Here is a 20,280-nt window from a genome sequence, read left to right as displayed (position 1 = left end):
AGTCGCTGATATATCACTTTAAGACATAATAGGCTACTTGATGCATTTCTTAATACAGAATTATCACAAAATGCAAGAGGTCGAGCTGCACATGCCTAAAGTTCAGTGGCTGCTTGCTTTTACAATAGAAAAAGGCCTTACGGCTACAAATTTGTCACGTTGCCAGGCATTTTTCTCCCATTAGCCTACAATAGATAACATTACTATCATGTAAAAACTACCAATTTCGTTTTTAAAAAATGAAAGCAGTATTTCTACGGATAAATTAATGCAATTTAACAACCACGTCAAATACTGAAACAATTAAATGTTTGTTTTGTAAAGCAAACAAAAAGAAAATGACCATGTACAGCATACATTGATAAATAACATATTGATAAATAATATTAAATAAACGGCTGTCGTGAGATGATGACCATGTACATGCAGAGTCGCACGGTGGGCTTACGACTAAATGTTCTATTGAAAATTGCATTTTTAGTAGAACATAAATCAGTCGCAGCATCCAGGTTCCAGAAATCTTTGTGGAGAAGCGTTTCGCATTTTATTTCAACGTCCACTGACAAATGCTTTTTGTCCCCTTTCGCTTTCCATACTGTGGCAAACCCGAAAGCCACAGCGGTGCAATGTGTTGTTTTTATCCCATGCAGTGTGTGGTTGAAGAGTTTATGAATGTAATCTACGCAGTGCCATTGTAAATTCAAATCCTGTTTGAACAGATAATAATACCGGTAACTATGACCTACGTTGTAATGATTTTTTTTTTTTTAAACTTCAATGCATATTTCGAGTTTGATTTCCTCACATACGATGTTTCTCTTTACGATTTTAATTTGAAATAGTGGTGTTTAAAAATTATATAAATGCTTTTGTTTTAAATGTTACGATTTATCCAAGACTGGCTGCTCAAACATGGGACACATTGCAACTGTCATGATTGACTTTACAATATTTGCTGTGGTGAAACATGTGCTGCTTTTAAAAAATAAATATTAATTCATTTTAAATAATAATAATATAAGCTGCAGGGCGCCATATAGTCAACCTGGTAGATTAGGGTTATACCAAGGGTAGAAAACTTTGAAGCTGGGGCAGAATTAAATAAATATATGGTTTCACAGACCCCGATTAGCACTAATCTTGCACTATCTTGCCTTAATAAACACTAGGCTGTCTAAGATTAGTGATTATCGCGGGTTCTATAAAACAGGCCACCGTAAGTGCAGGGGCCTAATTTCAGAAACATTCTTCTGGGAGGGGCCACAGTTGGGCCAGCCTGTATTTGTATGTCTAATATTTTAGCTTTTTGGGTTAGCTAGCAATAACCAAAATAACCATGTATAACATTGCATAATCATTTTATTTTCCATATAAATGCATTTGTAACATTTTAAAACAATAATTATAACAGTACATTTCAACCAGAGTGTATCTAATACTGTAGTCCACCACTTTAATTTATCATTTTCTGCCGATCCACTGTGAAAAAGATATTGTTGAGCAGCTATGCATTCCGGTGTACTGGTATTTTCAGGTACGCGGTAAAAAGTAACTTCTGCTAAGAAAGCAGAGGAGCGCCCATTTAAATCTGGTACTTTATCATATTGTAATTTATCATGTTTTCCAGTCTTTTACATCGTTGTTAATGTAATTTGTCATATATTTCCACCATTAAGAAAATAGTATGGTCTCTTACATGTTTTTTTAAATGTATCATATTTTTCCAGTCTTTTACAGCATTGTTAATGTAATTTATCATATTTTTCCATCATTAAGAAAATATTAGCAACTATTTATCATATGCAACTTTGCGGTGGACTTATCGTTTTGTCATGCTCGTCGTGATTTGTTTTTTCTTTTTAGATAACTGATTGTCTGTTTCCGGTGTAAGTTTACAAAAAATAATGTGTAATTAATGGTAAATGTACCTCTGTTTGACAACACACATCACATCGCAATTGCTTGCACCTGTACCAAAATCTGACTTTCAATGTGACAACGTATTGCTTTCTGACATCTAACGATGTACCACTTTACAGCACTACACCGGTACTAAACCCGAAAACGGATAGCACAGCCCTACACATCAGCCTAAATCTGATTTTAAAATCGATGGTACTTTTTTTTTTTTTTTTAGAGTATGTATAAATAATTGTACCTGGCCATCAGCAATATTAATAGTTTCTTCCACAAGTGAATCCCTCCTTGTCTCGCTGTGTTTCATTTCTTCTGTTTTCCACCTGTTGTGGCAAACATATCCGACATTTCCCTTTGACTCATCATTATAAACAATAAAATGCAGTGCCATTCTGTGATCAAAATTAATGAATGCAGCCGACGCCTTGAGACTCTGAGCGCGAGCGAGCAATTACATCACCATGGTAACTGTGGCCGTCTTCATTCCGGATCCAGGTTAGATTAGAAAAGAATGATGTTTGAAAAATGTATTTTATTCGTTTGGGAAGAAAACTTCGACCATCTTATATGTGATTATATTATGTGTCTGGGAGGGTCAAAAAGTGGAAGACATAATGTTATGTAGGTCATCTGGAGCAGGGGCAACTGCCCCCCCCCCCCCCCCCCCATAGTAAATGACAACCCTACATAAGTGCTTTAGGAATGTCAAGGGTTTTATTTAATAATTAGGGTCTTTGATGGAGCCTCCGCTGATCGACCAAGTTTAATATACCACGTTTTATGTTTTTTAGCACAAGTGAATAGTTACTGTTCTGTATTTTCAGGCTCTATTTCAAGAGTTACTAGTTGGATGTTTTGCACAAAGCCAGTGGGGGAAAAAAATACACACAAGAAGGATTTCAATACAGTAATTACAAATATTGTTTAATTACAGGGGAATGGTGCGTGTTTGCTGGCTTGTTAGGCGGGATGGGAGCCACCAGCCTATCAAACTCGCCCATCTTCAAACAGTCCTGTTAGGCCGGGGTCCTGAAACCAAAATAATAGACAAGAAGTGCTCCAGGCAACAAGGTTAGAAAAACAACACCTCGTGTTGTGTAAAATAAGATATAGATGTAAATAGTCATAATTATCTTTACAGAATTTGAAAACTAGATTGCAACCATGTTTTAGTGGATATGTTTAAAACACTCCAGTACCCACATGAAAGTAAAACACCTGTTCATTATTCAATTCTGATGAAACTTTGTGTTAGTACCAGTTACTCAGCATGTGCATACAGTAAATATAGGTCATGGTGACCTACCGTTTTTTGTTACTGATAGCAGTACATTTTTATTTACATCTGTGGTGAGGAATGAATGTCACTGACATGCTTGTAGTTAGCACTAGCAACATTAGCAGAGATTTCTCTTTTTGTTTGCTGAAGATCTTTTGGTTCTTTGCTTGTATTTTACACTATAGCCTGGGACAGTCCTATATAAGAAAACATATGCTTCTATAAAACATATTATGGATTGTCTGCAATCGGCAGATGATCTCAGAATGTAAAAAATTGTTGTCAGTGTGGTTGATGCAAACAGGAATGCCTTCTGTGTTGGATATGAATTCTTAATTATTTTAAGAAATGAAAGGCTTTCCTGTAAATAAGATGAAAAGACACTCAAATTTGTCTTATAAATTCAATAAGGTACTTCAACATCACTAAATCTTTATTTTTCTTTTAAGTACAACTAAAGGCAGACTACAATAAAGGATACATCAGTGTGAAGCAGGTAAGCATAGCAACAAACAGAGATGATCTGCTCTTGGAAAAATATTAATGAAAATAAGAATCATTTAAAAAGGAAAGGAAAGAACTATAAGAAATACTGTAAGGAAATAAACATGCATTTCAGCTAATGTCAGTGTTGATTGTTTCTTATAGTTTTATTGTATTTATGGATGTATTACCCTATGGCAAAGTGTGATCAACACAAGAAGAAACTGACTTACAATGTCTTTCACATACAACCTTTCATTAACGTGACCTTACAAAGCTGATTAAAAGTTATTCTGTTTCATTCTGTTGATTTTTTTTTTTAATTGTCTTCTCAAGCTGGGTGTAAATCCAACCAGTGTGGACTTGGTGGATGTTGGTAAAGGCAATGAAGTGAAGCTGAAGCCAGGGCAACTTCTGCACATAGTCAATCAGAAGTATCCCTACACAGTGCAGTTCAGGGAGGGGGCTGCAGACAACACAATCTCTCCCACCAAAGAGGGAAAGCCAAGTTCAAAGAGACCACAGGAGGCCAGCCCTGAAAACAGCAGTGCTAAAAGCGCACCCCTAAGCAGCAAGATTCCAAGGTTGGAGGCACCAAACAGGGATTCTGAAAGATGTAGACAGGAAAGCCACAGCAGTACCTCCGTTCCTTCTCCTAAAGCACCAGAGAGAAAGGTAAGCTTAGGATGAGTGCTGGCTGTTAATAAATCTTTTCTGAGCAAACTTGTGTGATCTGCTGTGTTAGGCAAAGACTTTCAAGTAAAAAAATAAATGAGTATATAAATATATATATATATATATACACACACACACACACTGTATATATAGACCCAACTTCTGAATGTTTTGGTATGTTTAACATACCTTTGTCAAGGGAAAGTGTGTTTGAAAACAAACAGTGGAGGTAGTTATAGGGTTTTGATGTCATGGTAACCACGCCTACTTATTTCTATTTTTAAATCTATGAATGTGTTTGTGATGTCATTTACTACATAGTTAATGATGTTAATGATCTAGTATTCCTTTCTATTTAAACCTTCAGGCATCATGGTACTGAGTATTTATCCATTTATTTTACTTTATTTGTTTATTTAGTGTACGTTATAGTATTTTATTTCTTCAAAAACTAAAAATTGTACGTCATTCGTGTATGTATGTGTGCGTGTTAGCATGACCCCCTGCACTCCTTCTAGTAGATGAGTTACTGGCAACGTGCCATATAGCAATATTCATAATATATTTTTTTCTAGGAGTCTGGAGGACACTGGAGTCAAGGACTAAAATCCTCTATGCAGGACCCCAAGATGCAGGTAATCGGTCAGCTAGCTCCCAGAAATATGATGTGTAACAATAACAAAAAGAAAAGTTATAAATATATTTTTTTAATGAAACCGTAACCTCTTGGGCACTGTACAATTTTATCTCCTTCAGCAGTGCTAACCTGTATAGATTTCTGTTTTCTGTAGGAATGATAAATGTGTGTATCCCCTGAAACTATTTATTATCTTTCTGTATAATAAGTTACAGTACTAAAAGAGTTAAACACTAAAATAAAACCTGGCCACTTTTTTTCTGAATGCTCTCTTTCTCAGTTTTCAGGCAAACATCCTGAATGAAGTATACTAACTCCTGTTGTGATTTTTGATGCAGGTTTACAAAGACGAGCAAGTGGTTGTTATAAAGGACAAGTACCCCAAAGCCCGGCATCATTGGCTGGTGCTTCCCTGGGAATCGATCTCCAGCCTGAAGGCAGTCAAGAAGGAGCATTTGGCCCTCCTGAAGCACATGCACAGCGCTGGGGAGAAGATAGTACAAGATTGCCCTGCCTTCAGCACGCTGCAGTTTCGACTGGGATATCATGCCATTCCAAGCATGAGGTAAAATACAAAGGCTGTCAACAGCAATATTGATTTTTTTATTTCTATGTCCCTTAATTTGAGACACCACCTATCCTTTTGTCTCTGGAGTTCATACTGGGTGCTACAGTTACAAACACCTTGGGAATGGAGGTTGTTCGTAAGTCGGAAATATCCATAACTCTGACATTTTTTTCAATGGCTTTAATAACTGTGTACACCTGCTATCTATAGCCTTAATTTGGTGAATACTACAACAATACAGCACAGTAATGCAATACTCCTATTGTTATGGCTCTTTAAAACAGTACTGTAAATGGAAAAAGGCTACATTTAAGTTACCATTGAAATCGTTAGTGTAGCAGAAACACCCAGGAAACATCCAGGAAAATCTGGGTCAACATAGTGCTTGTTTTTAATCAAAATGCATTCATGCAGTTTGCTCAGTCATTCAACCTCCTTTGGGTTGGAAAAAAAATGCATGTGCTTTGTTTAAAACGAAAATGTTCCGAGTAAAATTGCCCGTGCTTTGAAATCTGCCTTACCTTTCTGGATACATTTCTATGTAAAGTAATTTTGCCTTCTCTGTGACTAGCACTCCGCTTGTAGTAGTGCCTATCTGGTTGCATTGCACACATGGGTGAGTGATTGCATGCTTCTGTTTGAAAGTGGGGTGTTCGGTAGACCGATCAGTTTGTAAATTTGGTGTTCATAACTCTGAGGTTCTACTGTATTACTTATGCCACGTCTCAATCTACACCCTGAAACCAATCTTATCTCATTCCTATAGCAACCTGTGGCTAGCGCTGCTTCTATCTACAGTCTATAATCCAGCCTGCAACTAGAAATTTCTTCATACTTCATTTTTATTTTTTGCACTGATCATAAGGTAATTTAGGAATTGAAGAGGTGTGAGTTCTGCCAGACCACAATCATAACTGGGGCTAATTCAAAACTGGCTTTCAAGACAGTCCCAGTGGCAGATGGACACTTGTCATAGTCCTAGGCACTATTGTGTTTCGTGGCCATAACCTTAGAAGAGAATGTTGTATGAAGTTTATATTTTACAGAAAAGACAATGACTAGAGGGAGGTACGCTTTTATAGGGGGTGCTGTGATCGGATATGCTTGTACTGATTTCAGTATTTTTAAGATCTATCTATATGTAATTGTTTTTGTTTATAGGGCTTTCAAATAGGTTTTCAAATGTCTTATTGCTAACGACACACGTGTACCTTTCTTTAAGCCACGTCCATCTTCATGTTATCAGCCAAGACTTTGATTCCCCTTTCTTGAAAAACAAAAAACACTGGAATTCCTTTACAACAGAATATTTTCTTGAATCTCAAGGTAAGAATGTTTTCTCTAAATGCATAGTTTTTGGTTGCAATAGTAAATGTCCTAATTTGATTGTATTTGTAAGAAAGAAAACCCAACTGTACGTAATACATTAGTGTTTGTCTTTAACAAAAGAGGTTTTTTATTTGCATTCTGTTTTTAGGTGCCAATCATTTACCTGCAGCTGTCCAACTGAGATTAAATATTTAAGGCAGGTGCTAATTATACACAGTTCAGGTTGATAAACAAATGCTGGCCTTGACATCATGCAAGCTCCAATCCTATATGGCTGACATATTGAGATCAAGTAATTGCAGAGGCTTTAGTGATAAAATCAACACCTAAATTAATAAAGGACATCCCTCACAAGAGTGTTTTTGTTTTGTGGATTGACCCAAAGTATTTGCTCAAGTACAACAAGGTTTAAGTTATACCCACAAACAAAAGGGAACGTCCGATATAATGCCAGACAATATTTCAACATTTTATATTGTTCAGAAACTGATGGGGAGATGGAATTTGTGGCCAAATTCGACTTTCCCAGTCAACGGTGTGTAGATGATTCTGCATGTGTTGTGTCAGGAAATGCAAATGAAAATGTGAAATACGTTGCAATATTTATTTTTTTTAGGTCAGATCATCCTTAAAGACCTAATTCCGAAAGGAAATACGTTGTTTCCAAATCTCATTTGCTAGTTTATTTGATACGTGTCCATTCTGCAAACATTCCGAATCAGCTGGAGCTATATCTTAGACTTCTGGGACGTATATTGAAATAACACAATGCTGCTATAATTGTGGGTAGGTCCCTTCATGAGATAATATAACTAGTTAGTTGAAGCTGACACCCTGGGATCCTTCAATAAGCTGCTTGATGATATTCTGGGATCAATAATTTACAAAAAACCAAACGAGCAAGATGGGCCAAATGGCCTACTCTCATTTGTAACTTTCTTATGTTCTTACAGCTCATTCTTGGGTTTTCTTTTTTTATTTTTATTAATGCAACATTAATTAGGGCAGCAGTGTGGAGTAGTGGTTAGGGCTCTGGACTCTTGACCGGAGGGTTGTGGGTTCAATCCCCAGTGGAGGACACTGCTGTTGTACCCTTGAGCAAGGTACTTTACCTAGATTGCTCCAGTAAAAACCCAACTGTATAAATGGGTAATTGTATGTAAAAATAATGTGATATCTGTATAATGTGAAATAATGTATAGTGTGATATCTTGTAACAATTGTAAGTCGCCCTGGATAAGGGCGTCTGCTAAGAAATAAATAATAATCATAATAATACATCAAAATACAACATGCAAAGGGAACATGAAAGATGTCTACTACACAAAACGAACGCAGGTACAAGTTCCTTCCTTATGCAAAATTAGATGGACCATGTTTGTCACACAGACTAGTGTGTTTCCACACTGGGCATGCGCCAGTACGTTTCAGAGCACATGTGAGGGTACATGCGGAAGTCATGTTTTTTAGCTCAGAAGAGATGCTCGAGAACAGTGATTTTGGACAAAGCAATGTGTCATTATGCAGATGATTGGGTGCATGCAGATTATTATACAATGACCAAATACATTTGGAACAGCAAGGTGGGATAGTTTATGTTTGATCTTTCATGTAGTGCTGATGTACCCTTTAAGTTTTTTTGGTTTCTGAATAATAGGCTACAAGCATTAGAAATATCTTCTTTTTATTTGGTACACAAAAGTATTATATGATTGTGTTGGTCAAGTTAATTGTATATATTTTTTTTAATTAACCATTTCATGCCAGGTTATTTTTGGGTACAGCATTTATACAGGGTATAAAATGTGCATTATAAAAATCATATGGGAGATACTGAAATTGAAGAAGGGAACTATGAAAAAGACCTAGGAGTTTATGTTGACTCAGAAATGTCTTCATCTAGACAATGTGGGGAAGCTATAAAAAAGGCCAACAAGATGCTTGGATATATTGTGAGAAGTGTTGAATTTAAATCAAGGGAAGTAATGTTAAAACTTTACAATGCATTAGTAAGACCTCACCTAGAATATTGTGTTCAGTTCTGGTCACCTCGTTACAAAAAGGATATTGCTGCTCTAGAAAGAGTGCAAAGAAGAGCAACCAGAATTATCCCGGGTTTAAAAGGCATGTCGTATGCAGACAGGCTAAAATAATTTAATCTATTCAGTCTTGAACAAAGAAGACTAAGCGGCGATCTGATTCAAACATTCAAAATCCTAAAAGGTATAGACAATGTTGACCCAGGGGATGACTTTGACCTAAAAAAAGAAACAAGGACCAGGGGACACAAATGGAGATTAGATAAAGGGGCATTCAGAACAGAAAATAGGAGGCACTTTTTTACACAGAGAATTGTGAGGGTCTGGGACCAACTCCCCAGTAATGTTGTTGAAGCTGACACCCTGGGATCCTTCAAGAAGCTGCTTGATGCGATTCTGGGATCAATAAGCTACTAACAACCAAACGTGCAAGATGGGCTGAATGGCCTCCTCTCGTTTGTAAACTTTCTTATGTTCTTATGTTAAATCAGGACAAAGAAAACAATGCAGAATCAAGAAGCACCTTAAACATCTCATATCAGACACAGTTTGAAATACAGATGTTAATATTCACATAACAATGAGTCTCAGCATATGCTTTGTTATTGTTCACCAGAACACAATTATGTAGCTGAAATCCTGAGGTGAAATGCAGAGCTTTCAATGAACAGAATGTGTCTAAGCGTAACAAAACTACCCATTTTCCTTGCACCAACATTATTGCATAGTGTTGAGAGGAACGGTAGTTCCTCATGCCAAGTTGTTATTAGACTCTATACAGCAAGGATAGTTTACGTGTTTTCAGGGTATTGGCGCAGCAAATCAGTCAAAAGCACCATTTCAATTTTAATTTGTAGTTCCCAACACTCTTAGGTGAAATGTAGAAAAAAAAAAGTAAATATCTGTCATACAGTAAGAGAAATAAGTCGCCAAAGTAAGGTAAAAATGTCCTCCTTTGTTTTTTTGCAGATTTTTGCAGACCCAGGGCACTTTTGTCCACGCATATGTATATTACAGGACATTTGAGTTTAATGACAATTAACTTGTTATGTCAACATGGAAATATACTATTGAACGCACTTATTGTGATGTCTATATCATCTGAAAAAAAAACACATTGGAAATGTGAAAAAACGCCAAGTTATCAAAAGTGCCCAGCCATTTAAAGTGGACAACTGTGAAACGCACAACTAAAAAAGCGGATCGAACCTGCATCTAAAACACAAGCCAAGTTAGTAGAAACAATTGGGGCAACCTTGGCCCCCATTGGTTTTACAGTTGTGCCTATTTGCTTTTTTGCTTGGCTTGTGTTTTTGATATCTCTACTTTAAATGTCTGGGCACTTGTGATAAATTGGCATTTTTTCACATTTCCAATATGTGTTTTTTTCAGATCTAATTGTATTTGAGTATAAGTTGTGCATGTTCCCACAGTTATTTAATGTATTTTCTATATCCGGCAGATGTCATGGAAATGGTGGAGAGAAACGGAAAAGTCACAGTAAAGGATGGGACCAACGAATTGCTTAAACTGCCACTCCGATGTCATGTCTGCAGAAAGGAGCTGTCCACTATTCCTCAGTTAAAAGAACATTTGAAAATGCACTTGCCATAGTCATATGAACTGGAGTTTAACCAGAAAGATTATTAAAATACGCTGTTTATCTCAGGAAACACGTCAAGTAAATGAATAAGTGCTAAGGATGTGGTAGCTCACATTTGTAAAATGTTGTTATTTACAATTTCATGATCTGCTTCAGGCACCTAATATAAAAGTGTGCAACTTCTTTGAATGTTAATCCAATAATTGGTGGGAAATGTGTAAAGTTGTTACTCATTTAATTATAAAAATGTTTAAAAATGAAAGTTTTTCTGAATGTTATTATTGTAAAAGACATATAGTTGTATGCAGTGTACATAATATCTTTATTTTGGACCACCATCACAAAGTGCTTTACAGAGGTAGGTTGTGAACTGTTTATTATATGCAGAGTCACTTACAATAGGACACTGATTTAACATCTCATCTGCAGGATGGAGCACAAGGAGGTTAAGTGAGTCAGTCAGTGGCAGAGGTGGGATTTGAACCCGTGATCTTCTGGTTACAAGCCCTGGATTTTAACCACTGGACCACACCGCCTCCTATGTCTTACAACTTTTATTTTCTTTACCTGTAATATAAGTATATTAACTCTACTCAGTAAACACACACCAGTAGTGATGATATGACATATTTTTAGGCCCATGGAGATACCCATTTATTTAAAGATATTTCAATGACGAAACCACATCAAGACCATGTTAGTTTGACCCCACATAAATATTAAAATAGTACCCTCAGCCCCGCCTCCTCCAGTAGCTAGTTCAGTCACGTCTCCTCCAATTCATGACTAAAACTTCCCTCACCGTACTAGGCCGATGACTCCTGGTACTGTGACGCTGCCCCCTTCCTGAATGGCCAGCTTCCGACTGCCCCTGGAATGAACAGCCCAACCATTGAGTATGTGGCACACGGTTCCTGTTGTACTGACCAACATCCGAAGCGTCGGTGTGGAGGAGGAATTCCTTATCAAAATCTAGAGAGATTAGGGCGGGGGCTTGGCAGAGTCATTGCTTAATGGTATGGAAGTCCCCCTGACATTCTCCTTTTTAGTGAGGATCACTAGGGGGTTGACCACTGTGGCGTATTCAGGGATGAGTCGTCCATAATAACCAGCCAACCCCAATAGAGACCTCACCTGGGACTTGGTTTTCGGGATTGCCGCGTCCATCAAGCCTGGATTTTGGTGACAACGGGTTTCACCTGCCCTTGTCCCATAATAAATCATAAATATTGGGTTTCTTTGGCAAATGCACATTTACATAAGTTGGCTGTCAGCCGGGCTACCCTCAGAGACTGCAAGACAGCTGTGACCCTAGCCAAATCCGCCACTGCTATATGCGTATACCCAGAATCAGAAGGTAGCAAAGGGCCCACTATGTCCATTGCAATGCGCTCAAAGGGGGTGGAAATAATCGGCAGTGGAACCAAAGGGACGGGGCGCACTCGACCTGGCGTTACTCGCTGGCAGTCTGGGCTTGTCGCTATATATTTCGACACATCAGTGCGAAGCCCTACCCAATAAAATCGAGCCCACATACGTTCCCTCATCTTGTAGACTCCCAAGTGTCCTGCAAAGCACCGCACCTGCACTAAGAGCACACAGGAGGCATGTCTGGAGATCTATTTGTGTCTGTTGAGAGTCTGTGTTTTGTCTTATTATTTTAGGACTGCAAACCTTTTTGTTATATGCTGGCAATACCCATTGTCTCAAACAAAGGAGGAGGCTGAATTACAGAACTGTTTGAACCGTAACTTTGTGTCTGTTGTTGTCTGGTGCACCTACACCACCCCTACACCTATGCACTGCAACACACACGTTCACACGTGGTGTCAGAGTTGGGAGATGGACGTCGCTGCGTTCATTTTGCTGCTGCCGGCACTGGAGCAGAGACGGGAGACAGAGAGAGGAGAGATACACGGCGCTGATTGAGAGGGTCGGTCTCAGAAACGCACCCCAAGCACCACAAATACCCGTGATGGTGCCCCCTAAAGTGCGGGCACAAAAGATGACTGAGGAGGATGACCCAGAGGCGTACTTGGTTGCTTTTGAGCGGTTGGCCACCACCATGTTACGGCAGGAGTACTGGGCCAGCCAGCTGAGACATTACACTTTCTGAGGCCTACCGTATGCTATATGTATTCTATGATTTGCTTTGTTCCTGTTTGCATTTTGATTCCTGAATAAACTATTTTTGGTTAACTTTACCTGAACAAGATTAATTATTTTTAAGAAGAAATCAAACCTCTTACAACTGGCGAGCTTAGCCAGGAGGCGTCGACCCCTGACCACAAGACCCTTTTGGGGACAACAGACCTGAAGAGAATCACTTTCCTAGAAGCAGACGGGCTCTGATCTCGGTGAGTATAAAGTGTGTTTACTACACTGAGCAGGGATAATGTGGCTGGCTGTGATAAGAGAGCAAGTGGGGATTCAAAGCCATAGCCACAGACAAGCTCTGACTGATCAGCAGAGGTAATGTAACCGTCTGGGTGACTAGGTAACATACTGTCTAAAATTGGCTGATATTACATGGTGTTTCCTCGTTGTGTCTTACAGGGGTATTTTGACGTCTTTTGGGTATTTATAGTATATAGGGTTATGAGTAATTAGCAAGGGGACTGTACACCCTCTTGCAAGTGAAAGTGACTGTATAAGAGGATTTCTTAGACCTGTTTTGCCTTTGTTTTTTTTTTTTACTGTCCGGTTTGCAAGTCATGATAAAGGGCATTAGGATAAGCCTTTAAATTAACAGTTCACATTAGGTTGAACTGATAAGGAACAATCAGACGATAAGTTCCAGTTAAGCCCAAATGAGGCTCATTCAAAAATGTAAATTAAATGTGCCATAAATACACAGACCAGTTGATAAGAGAGCGCAAAAGGATTACATGTTCTGTCTCTTCAGAGTACATTGGTAAAAGAACTGTTTGAAGAACTGTTTTGTAGCCTGGATTGAAAGGCAGAGTGTGCACACACTTTTGCATTGTATCAGGGTTGCAGAAATGGAAGACTTTATTAAGGCACACATATAAAAACACGGTAACTATTGTGAACTCGTGTTTGGAGATTTGGCTAAAGAAACTGGCAGAATTGTTTGAATATGATCCACACATGAAAAAGAAGAACAAGAAGGAGGAAATATTCTGTTTGGTGTATAAGGTAAAGTTGGAAATGTGCAGAAAGAATGCAAAGAATTTGAAAGAACGTAAAATTACACCCGAGGGTCAATGCAAGGACTTTGGTGAAATTATTAAGAGAAATGTACAAGAAAGCACACTGAATGCGACAACACAGTTGCAGTTGAGAGCAGTTTGTGTTGGAAAAGAGGAGGAAATAGAACGGATATAAGGGGATGTTTATGCATTGGTGAAGGAGTTAGAGAAAGTGCAGAGAGCATGTGATTGTCTGACACAGAGATGTTTGAATATCAAAGCAGGACACATCGTCTGCAGATTAGAGTATGATCAAAGAGTTAGAAATAAGAGGATGTGAAGCGGCATCTTTTTGCTAAAATGACTGTGTTAATGGAAAACTTTTTACAGTGAGAGAGAAAGAAAAATGTTTATCTGCAACAAATTAAGATGTATGTAGGCCCGGGAATATTTTATTACAAATATTTTCGTGATTGAATGTTTGTGTGTGAATTAAGTGTGCTAGCAGCGACGTCGCAGACTGTCAAGTGTTTGTTTGTTTGTGTGTGAGTTTTATGTTTTTAAGGAGACAGGTGAATTTAGAAGTCACCAATAAATATAGATTACATGAAAAATAGAGGGTATATTTTAGTTAAAAGGACACTGTGGAAAGCAGCAAAAAGGGATGCTGCATGCATTTTTGAGTGTCACTGTTTTCGATATTAATCATTACCCTGTCTGCATTGAAGTAATTACAGCTTTCCTTCATAGGAGGAGAGAGCACATTACACTATGAAAATTTAGAGTATAATTTGCATAAATGTAATTTTGTTAAAAACAATTTAAGGAAAATTCAAATGTGTTGTTGAAGTGTACAGGTAATTCTTTAATGATTATAAGTGAAGCCAGATGTGGTTTTATTTTGTTTTAATTGCATAAATTGGTAGTATGCTTTAAATTACAAATTGGTAATACTAATTTGAACAGTAATGAAAGCAAGGACTTTTATATTGCAAAAGTGGTTATTTTAATGGTTAAATCCAGCTACCATTAAAGTACAAATACATTTATTGGCAAAAACAGGCTGGCATGAATAATGCCTGTCTTAATTTCAGTGAGTTGGATTTAGATGCAAAACATTTTTGAATACATTTATGGGTACCACCTAGTGGTTGCGAACAAATATTTTATATTTTGTCCTCCAGCAAGCGGTGGGTGGGGGGCTACAAAATATACTTGTAATTATAGATGCCTTCTTAAATTGGATTAATATGTTCACAATTAAAAATAGCACAGCTTCTATAACAGTAAAGGCACCGGGGTATTCCTTATCAGTAGAGAGTGATAAAGGGTACACACTTTGTAGCGAGGGTACATAGGGAATTGGTCAAACTACTGGGTATACAACACTTGTTACACACCGCCACCTGGTGGTGACTATTGTTATTCATAAAGAAAAGTTAGATGTTATCAAAAGAATGAATACTGCACTTGATTTCTTGCAGGCTGATTCTGATGGCGATTCAACCAGCGGGACAAGGGGGGAATCAACCGGGAGCAGGAACGTGCAGCTGACCATACAACAGGACTGCTGTTCTGCTCAAGATCCAATGCCTGAAATGTGATAATATTGTCACCTACTCTGGACATTTTTTTTTTTTGTAAACAATGTGGAATTTGAATGATTTACTGTAGCATATGTCTAAAGTGAATGTAGGGAAATTAATGGTAATGTTATTTATAACAATGGGTTAGCAATAGTGTGTTATACAAAATGGATACATCTGTGGGTATTGTATGAGAGAACATCACAAGATATAATGTTATTTTGTGTAATTGCGTATGGAAAAAGAATTGCTCCCAATGTCTTACAAATAGATGATTGGGCATGTATGTACTATTTTAGTATAGTGATAATCTTTGTAATTATAGCTCCAGTTTTTAGAGATTCTGTCCTATGGGATATAATATGTTTTGTATAGTTAATAATAGATTACTAATAACAGTTAAACCTCATCTTATGTTTCATTATTTTCTTTGTGCACAAGGTTAAAACACACAATGTTTCTGGATGATCAGGAAATAATTTGGATCCCACTTAAAATAGAAGTAATTGGAGAGGACGATTATGCATTGAATATGATTTTGGCACATCTACCTGACATTGAGGATATTCAGGGAAGGAGTATGTCTGCCAGTTCTCACACTGATGGCCACTCTCGTTATATTCTGTTGTCAAGTGTCAGATTAAATAGAAGGATAAGAATATCGGCTATCTAAGAAGGTAATTACTTGTGGTAGACTGGGTAGAATGTAGGTGACGGAGCCCAGGACGGGTACAATCGGATATTTAAAGATCTGACAACCTACGACAGGCCCATCATGCTGCCCAGGTAAGCATAACTGAACCCTTGGCGTTTGTGGCTGTGTCCAGGGTTCAAAGAGGGAATTATGTAAGGATTTTTGCCAATGTATTGCCGTGGCCTTGTAGGGAGTGACTGGCTTTTCATAACTCAGAGTGCAGCTGTGACCTTGGGACAGATAACACTTTTGTTTTCGCATAAATTGTTTCTGCTTTTGAGCCTATGTGCAAACCTTTTACTTTTGTTAAAAGTGACATGCTATAACTTTAGATGGCACAGAACGCATAATAATACACTATACAATTGGAACACATAGTTTTTTTCTGATAACCACGTACCTTGTGTGGGGCAGTCACACATTGTTCCAGTTAAATTGCAGAAGCCCTTATTGTTTCATCAGCCTTTGTTCCTGTTCCATTATACTACTGTTACTTATGCTTCCCATTTAAATGGTAAAGAAATCATTGAAACTGTCTGTAAACATTGTGTGATTTTTCTGTGTTTAATGTAAGCTCTGGATCAACGCAGGGTTAATAAAGTCTTAAAATTAAGCTGTACATAGCTGGTGCACATCAGCCGTTTGTAATCACCGTCTTGTTGTTCGACCTTGTGATGCGTGGGTACAGCGCTTTACTGCCTGTGAGAATAGAGCAAAACTCATAGCATTGTTCTTAAATGTAACTTCTTGTTATCTGGGTTTCTGTTGACATTGGTAAAGTGAATTAGAAACGCCAATGTGCTTTGTCTCACACCATGCATCATGCTAGGGAAATAAGACCAAATTTAGTGAAGGAAATTACGTCAGCTAGCTGTATAACTGTGCTGTACAAAGTAATTTCTTTGCTCAGCTAAAGATGCCGGCTCAGAAACTAACATCTACACTGATGTCAGCTCAGACATTACACGTTCCTACAGGTCTACCCTATGCTGCATGTGTTCTTTGATTTGCTTTGTTCCTGTTTGAATTTTGATTCCTGAATAAACTATTTTGGATTAACTTTACCTGAACACGATTAATTATTTTTAAGAAGAAATCAAACCTCTTACAATGTAATCAATGAAACTACAAAATGATATCGCAAAAGGCTACCAGAAGTCATAATAGCAGTACAGTATTTAATGTTAGATTCTGAAATGTCACTGTGACAGGGTGACTGAGTGGTCTGACGTCACGGCAGAAGCAGGAACAAAATACTGACACCAGGGAGTACTGCAGGTAAAGGTAGCGTTTGCCGTTTTATTAACAAATACAAAAAGAAATCAAATATTTTTAACAAAAATAAACTGTGCTCACAGAGCAAAATAAAAGGTTTAAAATATAAACAAGTCTCGAACACAAAATAAACGAAACACAGGTCAGGCTGAACTGTAGCCTTCCCTGATCCTGTATGTTTTTACACTTGTTTTTCTCTCCTCCCTCCTCCCTCCTCCCTCGCCTCCCTCCTCCCTCCTCCCTCCTCCCTCCTCCCTCCTCCCTCCTCCCTCGCTCGCTCGCTCGCTCCTCCCTCCCTCCCTCCCTCCCTCCCTCCCTCGCTCCCTCGCTCGCTCCTCATACACCCACACCGAGCTGGCGAGCTGCAGGCTTTTTATATCTCCCGATTAGCAACAAATTAAATCACATAATTAATTCGGGAGATGGCCACCTTCTGCACGAGTTTTTTAAAATACCATGTGGATGGGGCTTCCCATCCACGTTACTAAACAATAACAAAATAAACAAACGGATACGCCGTCAAAATACATAATAAGCCCCGCGGCACTCGCCGTCATATAAATTACAATAAAACAAATAAACAATACAAAATAACACAGGGGCGGAGGGGGACCCCGCTCTAAAATAAAATAAACAAAACAATGTACAGGGCTGCTCGCCCTGTTACAGTCACACTGGCACTTTTTCATTACATGAAAGTATATGGAAAACTGCAAAGCTGTTGGCCCTATGTAATTCAATATGTTAACATAACATTATTCAGCCGGTTTCATTTGACTTTATGAAGCAAAATTAGTTAATTCTATAGGGTGATGCACACAAAGTACAATATAAATTCAGGACATTTCAGACATGTGCTCTTCATCAGGTAAAATGCCATAGAGTCCAGTGAGTTGTTTGTGTGTGTGTGTATATATATATATATATATATATATATATATATATATATATATATATATATATATATATACACACACAGTAATTATGGACTACAATAAAGAAAAAAACAGCAACATTTGCGATACAACAGGCAACAATCACAGTTATTATTTTTAACAATTTGTTCTGTCTAAATATATATATCTTGGTTTTATTGTCATACATCAAGACTCCCTCCAGTCCATAAGCATCATGCATTAATAGATTCTTCAGTGCTTGCTGCGTTCTGGAACATCACCATGGGGTAATACTTACATCACAATCGACTGTCAACTTCTGTCGTTATGACATGCAACAGAATGCAATAAGAAGAAGTTTAGTTTCAGGTAAACAAAAAATGATCTTGCATCTGGAAACAGTTTAAGAGTTTTTAGACAAGCCAAACCTGGACCTCATTAATCTTTTGAAGCACGGCATAGTAACTGACTGGGACTCGGTGGAATCCCTTTGGAACTGTCTTTGAAAATGAGCTGAAGATCCCCAGTGAAGAACACAGTCATGGTGTCTGACCCTTCTCTGAGCCCCACCACCAATAGGGAGAACTTTACAGAGATCATGTTAGAAAATTTCAGCATCCCGGTTTTGTACATTGCTTACCAGTCCATATTGTCCTGTTCTCTTATGGCAGGACCACCGGGATAGTTGTAGAAAGTTGACATGGTGTCTCTTATGCTGTCCCAATACACGACGGCAGGGTGGATTATGCTGAAGGCGACCTAAACACGTACCTGATTAAGCTCTTAAATGAAGGCAGACGGACATTCAGAGACAGCTCCCTCAACATCGTGGACAACATCAAATAGAAATGCTGCTATACCTCCCTCAATATAAACCATGAGATGTCTTTGTGGACTACAAGCTTCCTAATGGGCACTTGAATACTGTGGGGAGAGAGGTTCAGGTGCCCAGAAGCACTTTTCCGCCCAAACCTCCTAGGATCGCAAGAACCCGGACTGCATAATTGAACCATGAACAGCATCAATAAATGTGACATTAACTTGAAATAGGATATGCTGAAGAACATCCTGGTTTGCAGAGGATCCACACTGTTTAGAGTCTTCCCGGATCACCTGCAGAACAAAGTGGTAATACTTAGTGTGGATAGGTGGATCAGTTATTGCTTCTCTGAAATCATTCCAGCAGCTCTGGGTTCAGAAGAAAGACTATGACGAGAGGGGGCCCTTTGTCATCTACCGCAAATGTTACTAAGACTTTGGACAACAGCTATACCCTCTACTAACAAAATCATAGTAACAATAAAATAAAATAAAAATGACTGAAATCTTTTCCTGTTCTTTGGATGTATTGGTGCTTAGGTGCCTAATTTATTCATAGCATATAGTTGTCTAATTTATCCCCAAAACTGTAATAAAAAATTAAACACATTTGATATAACCAATTTTTAAATCTCATATGAATCCCACAGACATTACACAGTTGTGCAATTATAAGCTGCTTTCATGATCAGGGCATTTAAAAACAGTGTTACCAGTGGCAAACAGAGGGCTCTGTAGAGCTACAGGAGAGATGTTTCTCAAGAGTGTGCTTAGAGAAAGGTGCACAAAACTTGCAGAAACTGTGGTTTGTCTGTGCCTCCATGGCGTGCTCTGGCCCCAGGCAGGAAGAGCATTTGTTGTGATTCTCCTTAATTGGCAGTCTAGCCTTGCATGTCTCACAGGGATAAAACCCAGGCATGCAAGAAGCAAGCAATGCAGTGTACAGTATACAGATGTACAGGTGCTGCCTCAATCTGCTTATAGACGGCGACCAGGCGGGTCAAGACCTGAAGACCGGTTTGGTACTGGACTGGGGGCGTGAGCACCAGTTGGTAGCGAGTTGTGTATTCTGGGGGTCGCCTAGGCCCCCCAAAGCTCTGGGATTGTACATGCTCTCAGATGCATTCTCAGCCATTTTGGACCACTTTCAGAAGCAAATTTGAACTTGACTTTGTAGAAAGAGAAATTCAGAAATTACCTACAACTTAAATAATTTTGTGTCTCAATCATAGATGCCAACCTTGGTTAAAAAGTTGGGGGCAAACTGAAGGACTAAGTGCCCAGTGTAGAGATAAATAAAAATTATTTATTTTTTTACAATTAAGAAA

General features: G+C 38.3%; 1 protein-coding gene and 1 pseudogene across 2 annotated transcripts; both read left to right on the top strand.

Moving 5' to 3' along the window:
• The first annotated feature begins 574 nt into the window (after positions 1-574).
• LOC117408685 (aprataxin) lies at positions 575-10,792 on the top strand. Of its 2 annotated transcripts, none has more exons than XM_034013915.3 (8): positions 575-731; positions 2,852-2,988; positions 3,646-3,692; positions 4,016-4,354; positions 4,930-4,989; positions 5,330-5,556; positions 6,782-6,885; positions 10,390-10,792. In XM_034013915.3, exons 2-8 carry the CDS (start codon positions 2,856-2,858, stop codon positions 10,539-10,541), a joined length of 1,062 nt encoding a protein of 353 aa, XP_033869806.3. In that variant the 5' UTR covers positions 575-731; positions 2,852-2,855; the 3' UTR covers positions 10,542-10,792. The 2 variants fall into 2 exon arrangements, with proteins under 2 accessions (XP_033869806.3, XP_033869805.3); XM_034013914.3 differs by lacking the exon at positions 575-731 and adding an exon at positions 2,158-2,412.
• Positions 10,793-18,089: 7,297 nt separating this feature from the next.
• Positions 18,090-19,385, top strand: LOC117409130 (actin-like protein 7B; annotated as a pseudogene).
• Positions 19,386-20,280: the final 895 nt, after the last annotated feature.

Source organism: Acipenser ruthenus, chromosome 2 (assembly GCF_902713425.1).
Source record: "Acipenser ruthenus chromosome 2, fAciRut3.2 maternal haplotype, whole genome shotgun sequence".
Classification (NCBI taxonomy): domain Eukaryota; kingdom Metazoa; phylum Chordata; class Actinopteri; order Acipenseriformes; family Acipenseridae; genus Acipenser; species Acipenser ruthenus.
Note: the sequence above shows the minus strand (reverse complement) of the source record. Positions and strands in the feature narration are given on the sequence as shown.

What these genes read in the sequence shown, in the direction of transcription:
- LOC117408685 (XM_034013914.3), top strand. Translation starts at nt 2,297, where the DNA reads ATGCAGTGCCATTCTGTGATCAAAATTAATGAATGCAGCCGACGCCTT. An exon ending in CATGCCATTCCAAGCATGAG is followed by an intron (nt 5,557 to 6,781) that starts GTAAAATACAAA and finishes CCTTTCTTTAAG; the next exon opens with CCACGTCCATCTTCATGTTA. An exon ending in ATATTTTCTTGAATCTCAAG is followed by an intron (nt 6,886 to 10,389) that starts GTAAGAATGTTT and finishes TATATCCGGCAG; the next exon opens with ATGTCATGGAAATGGTGGAG.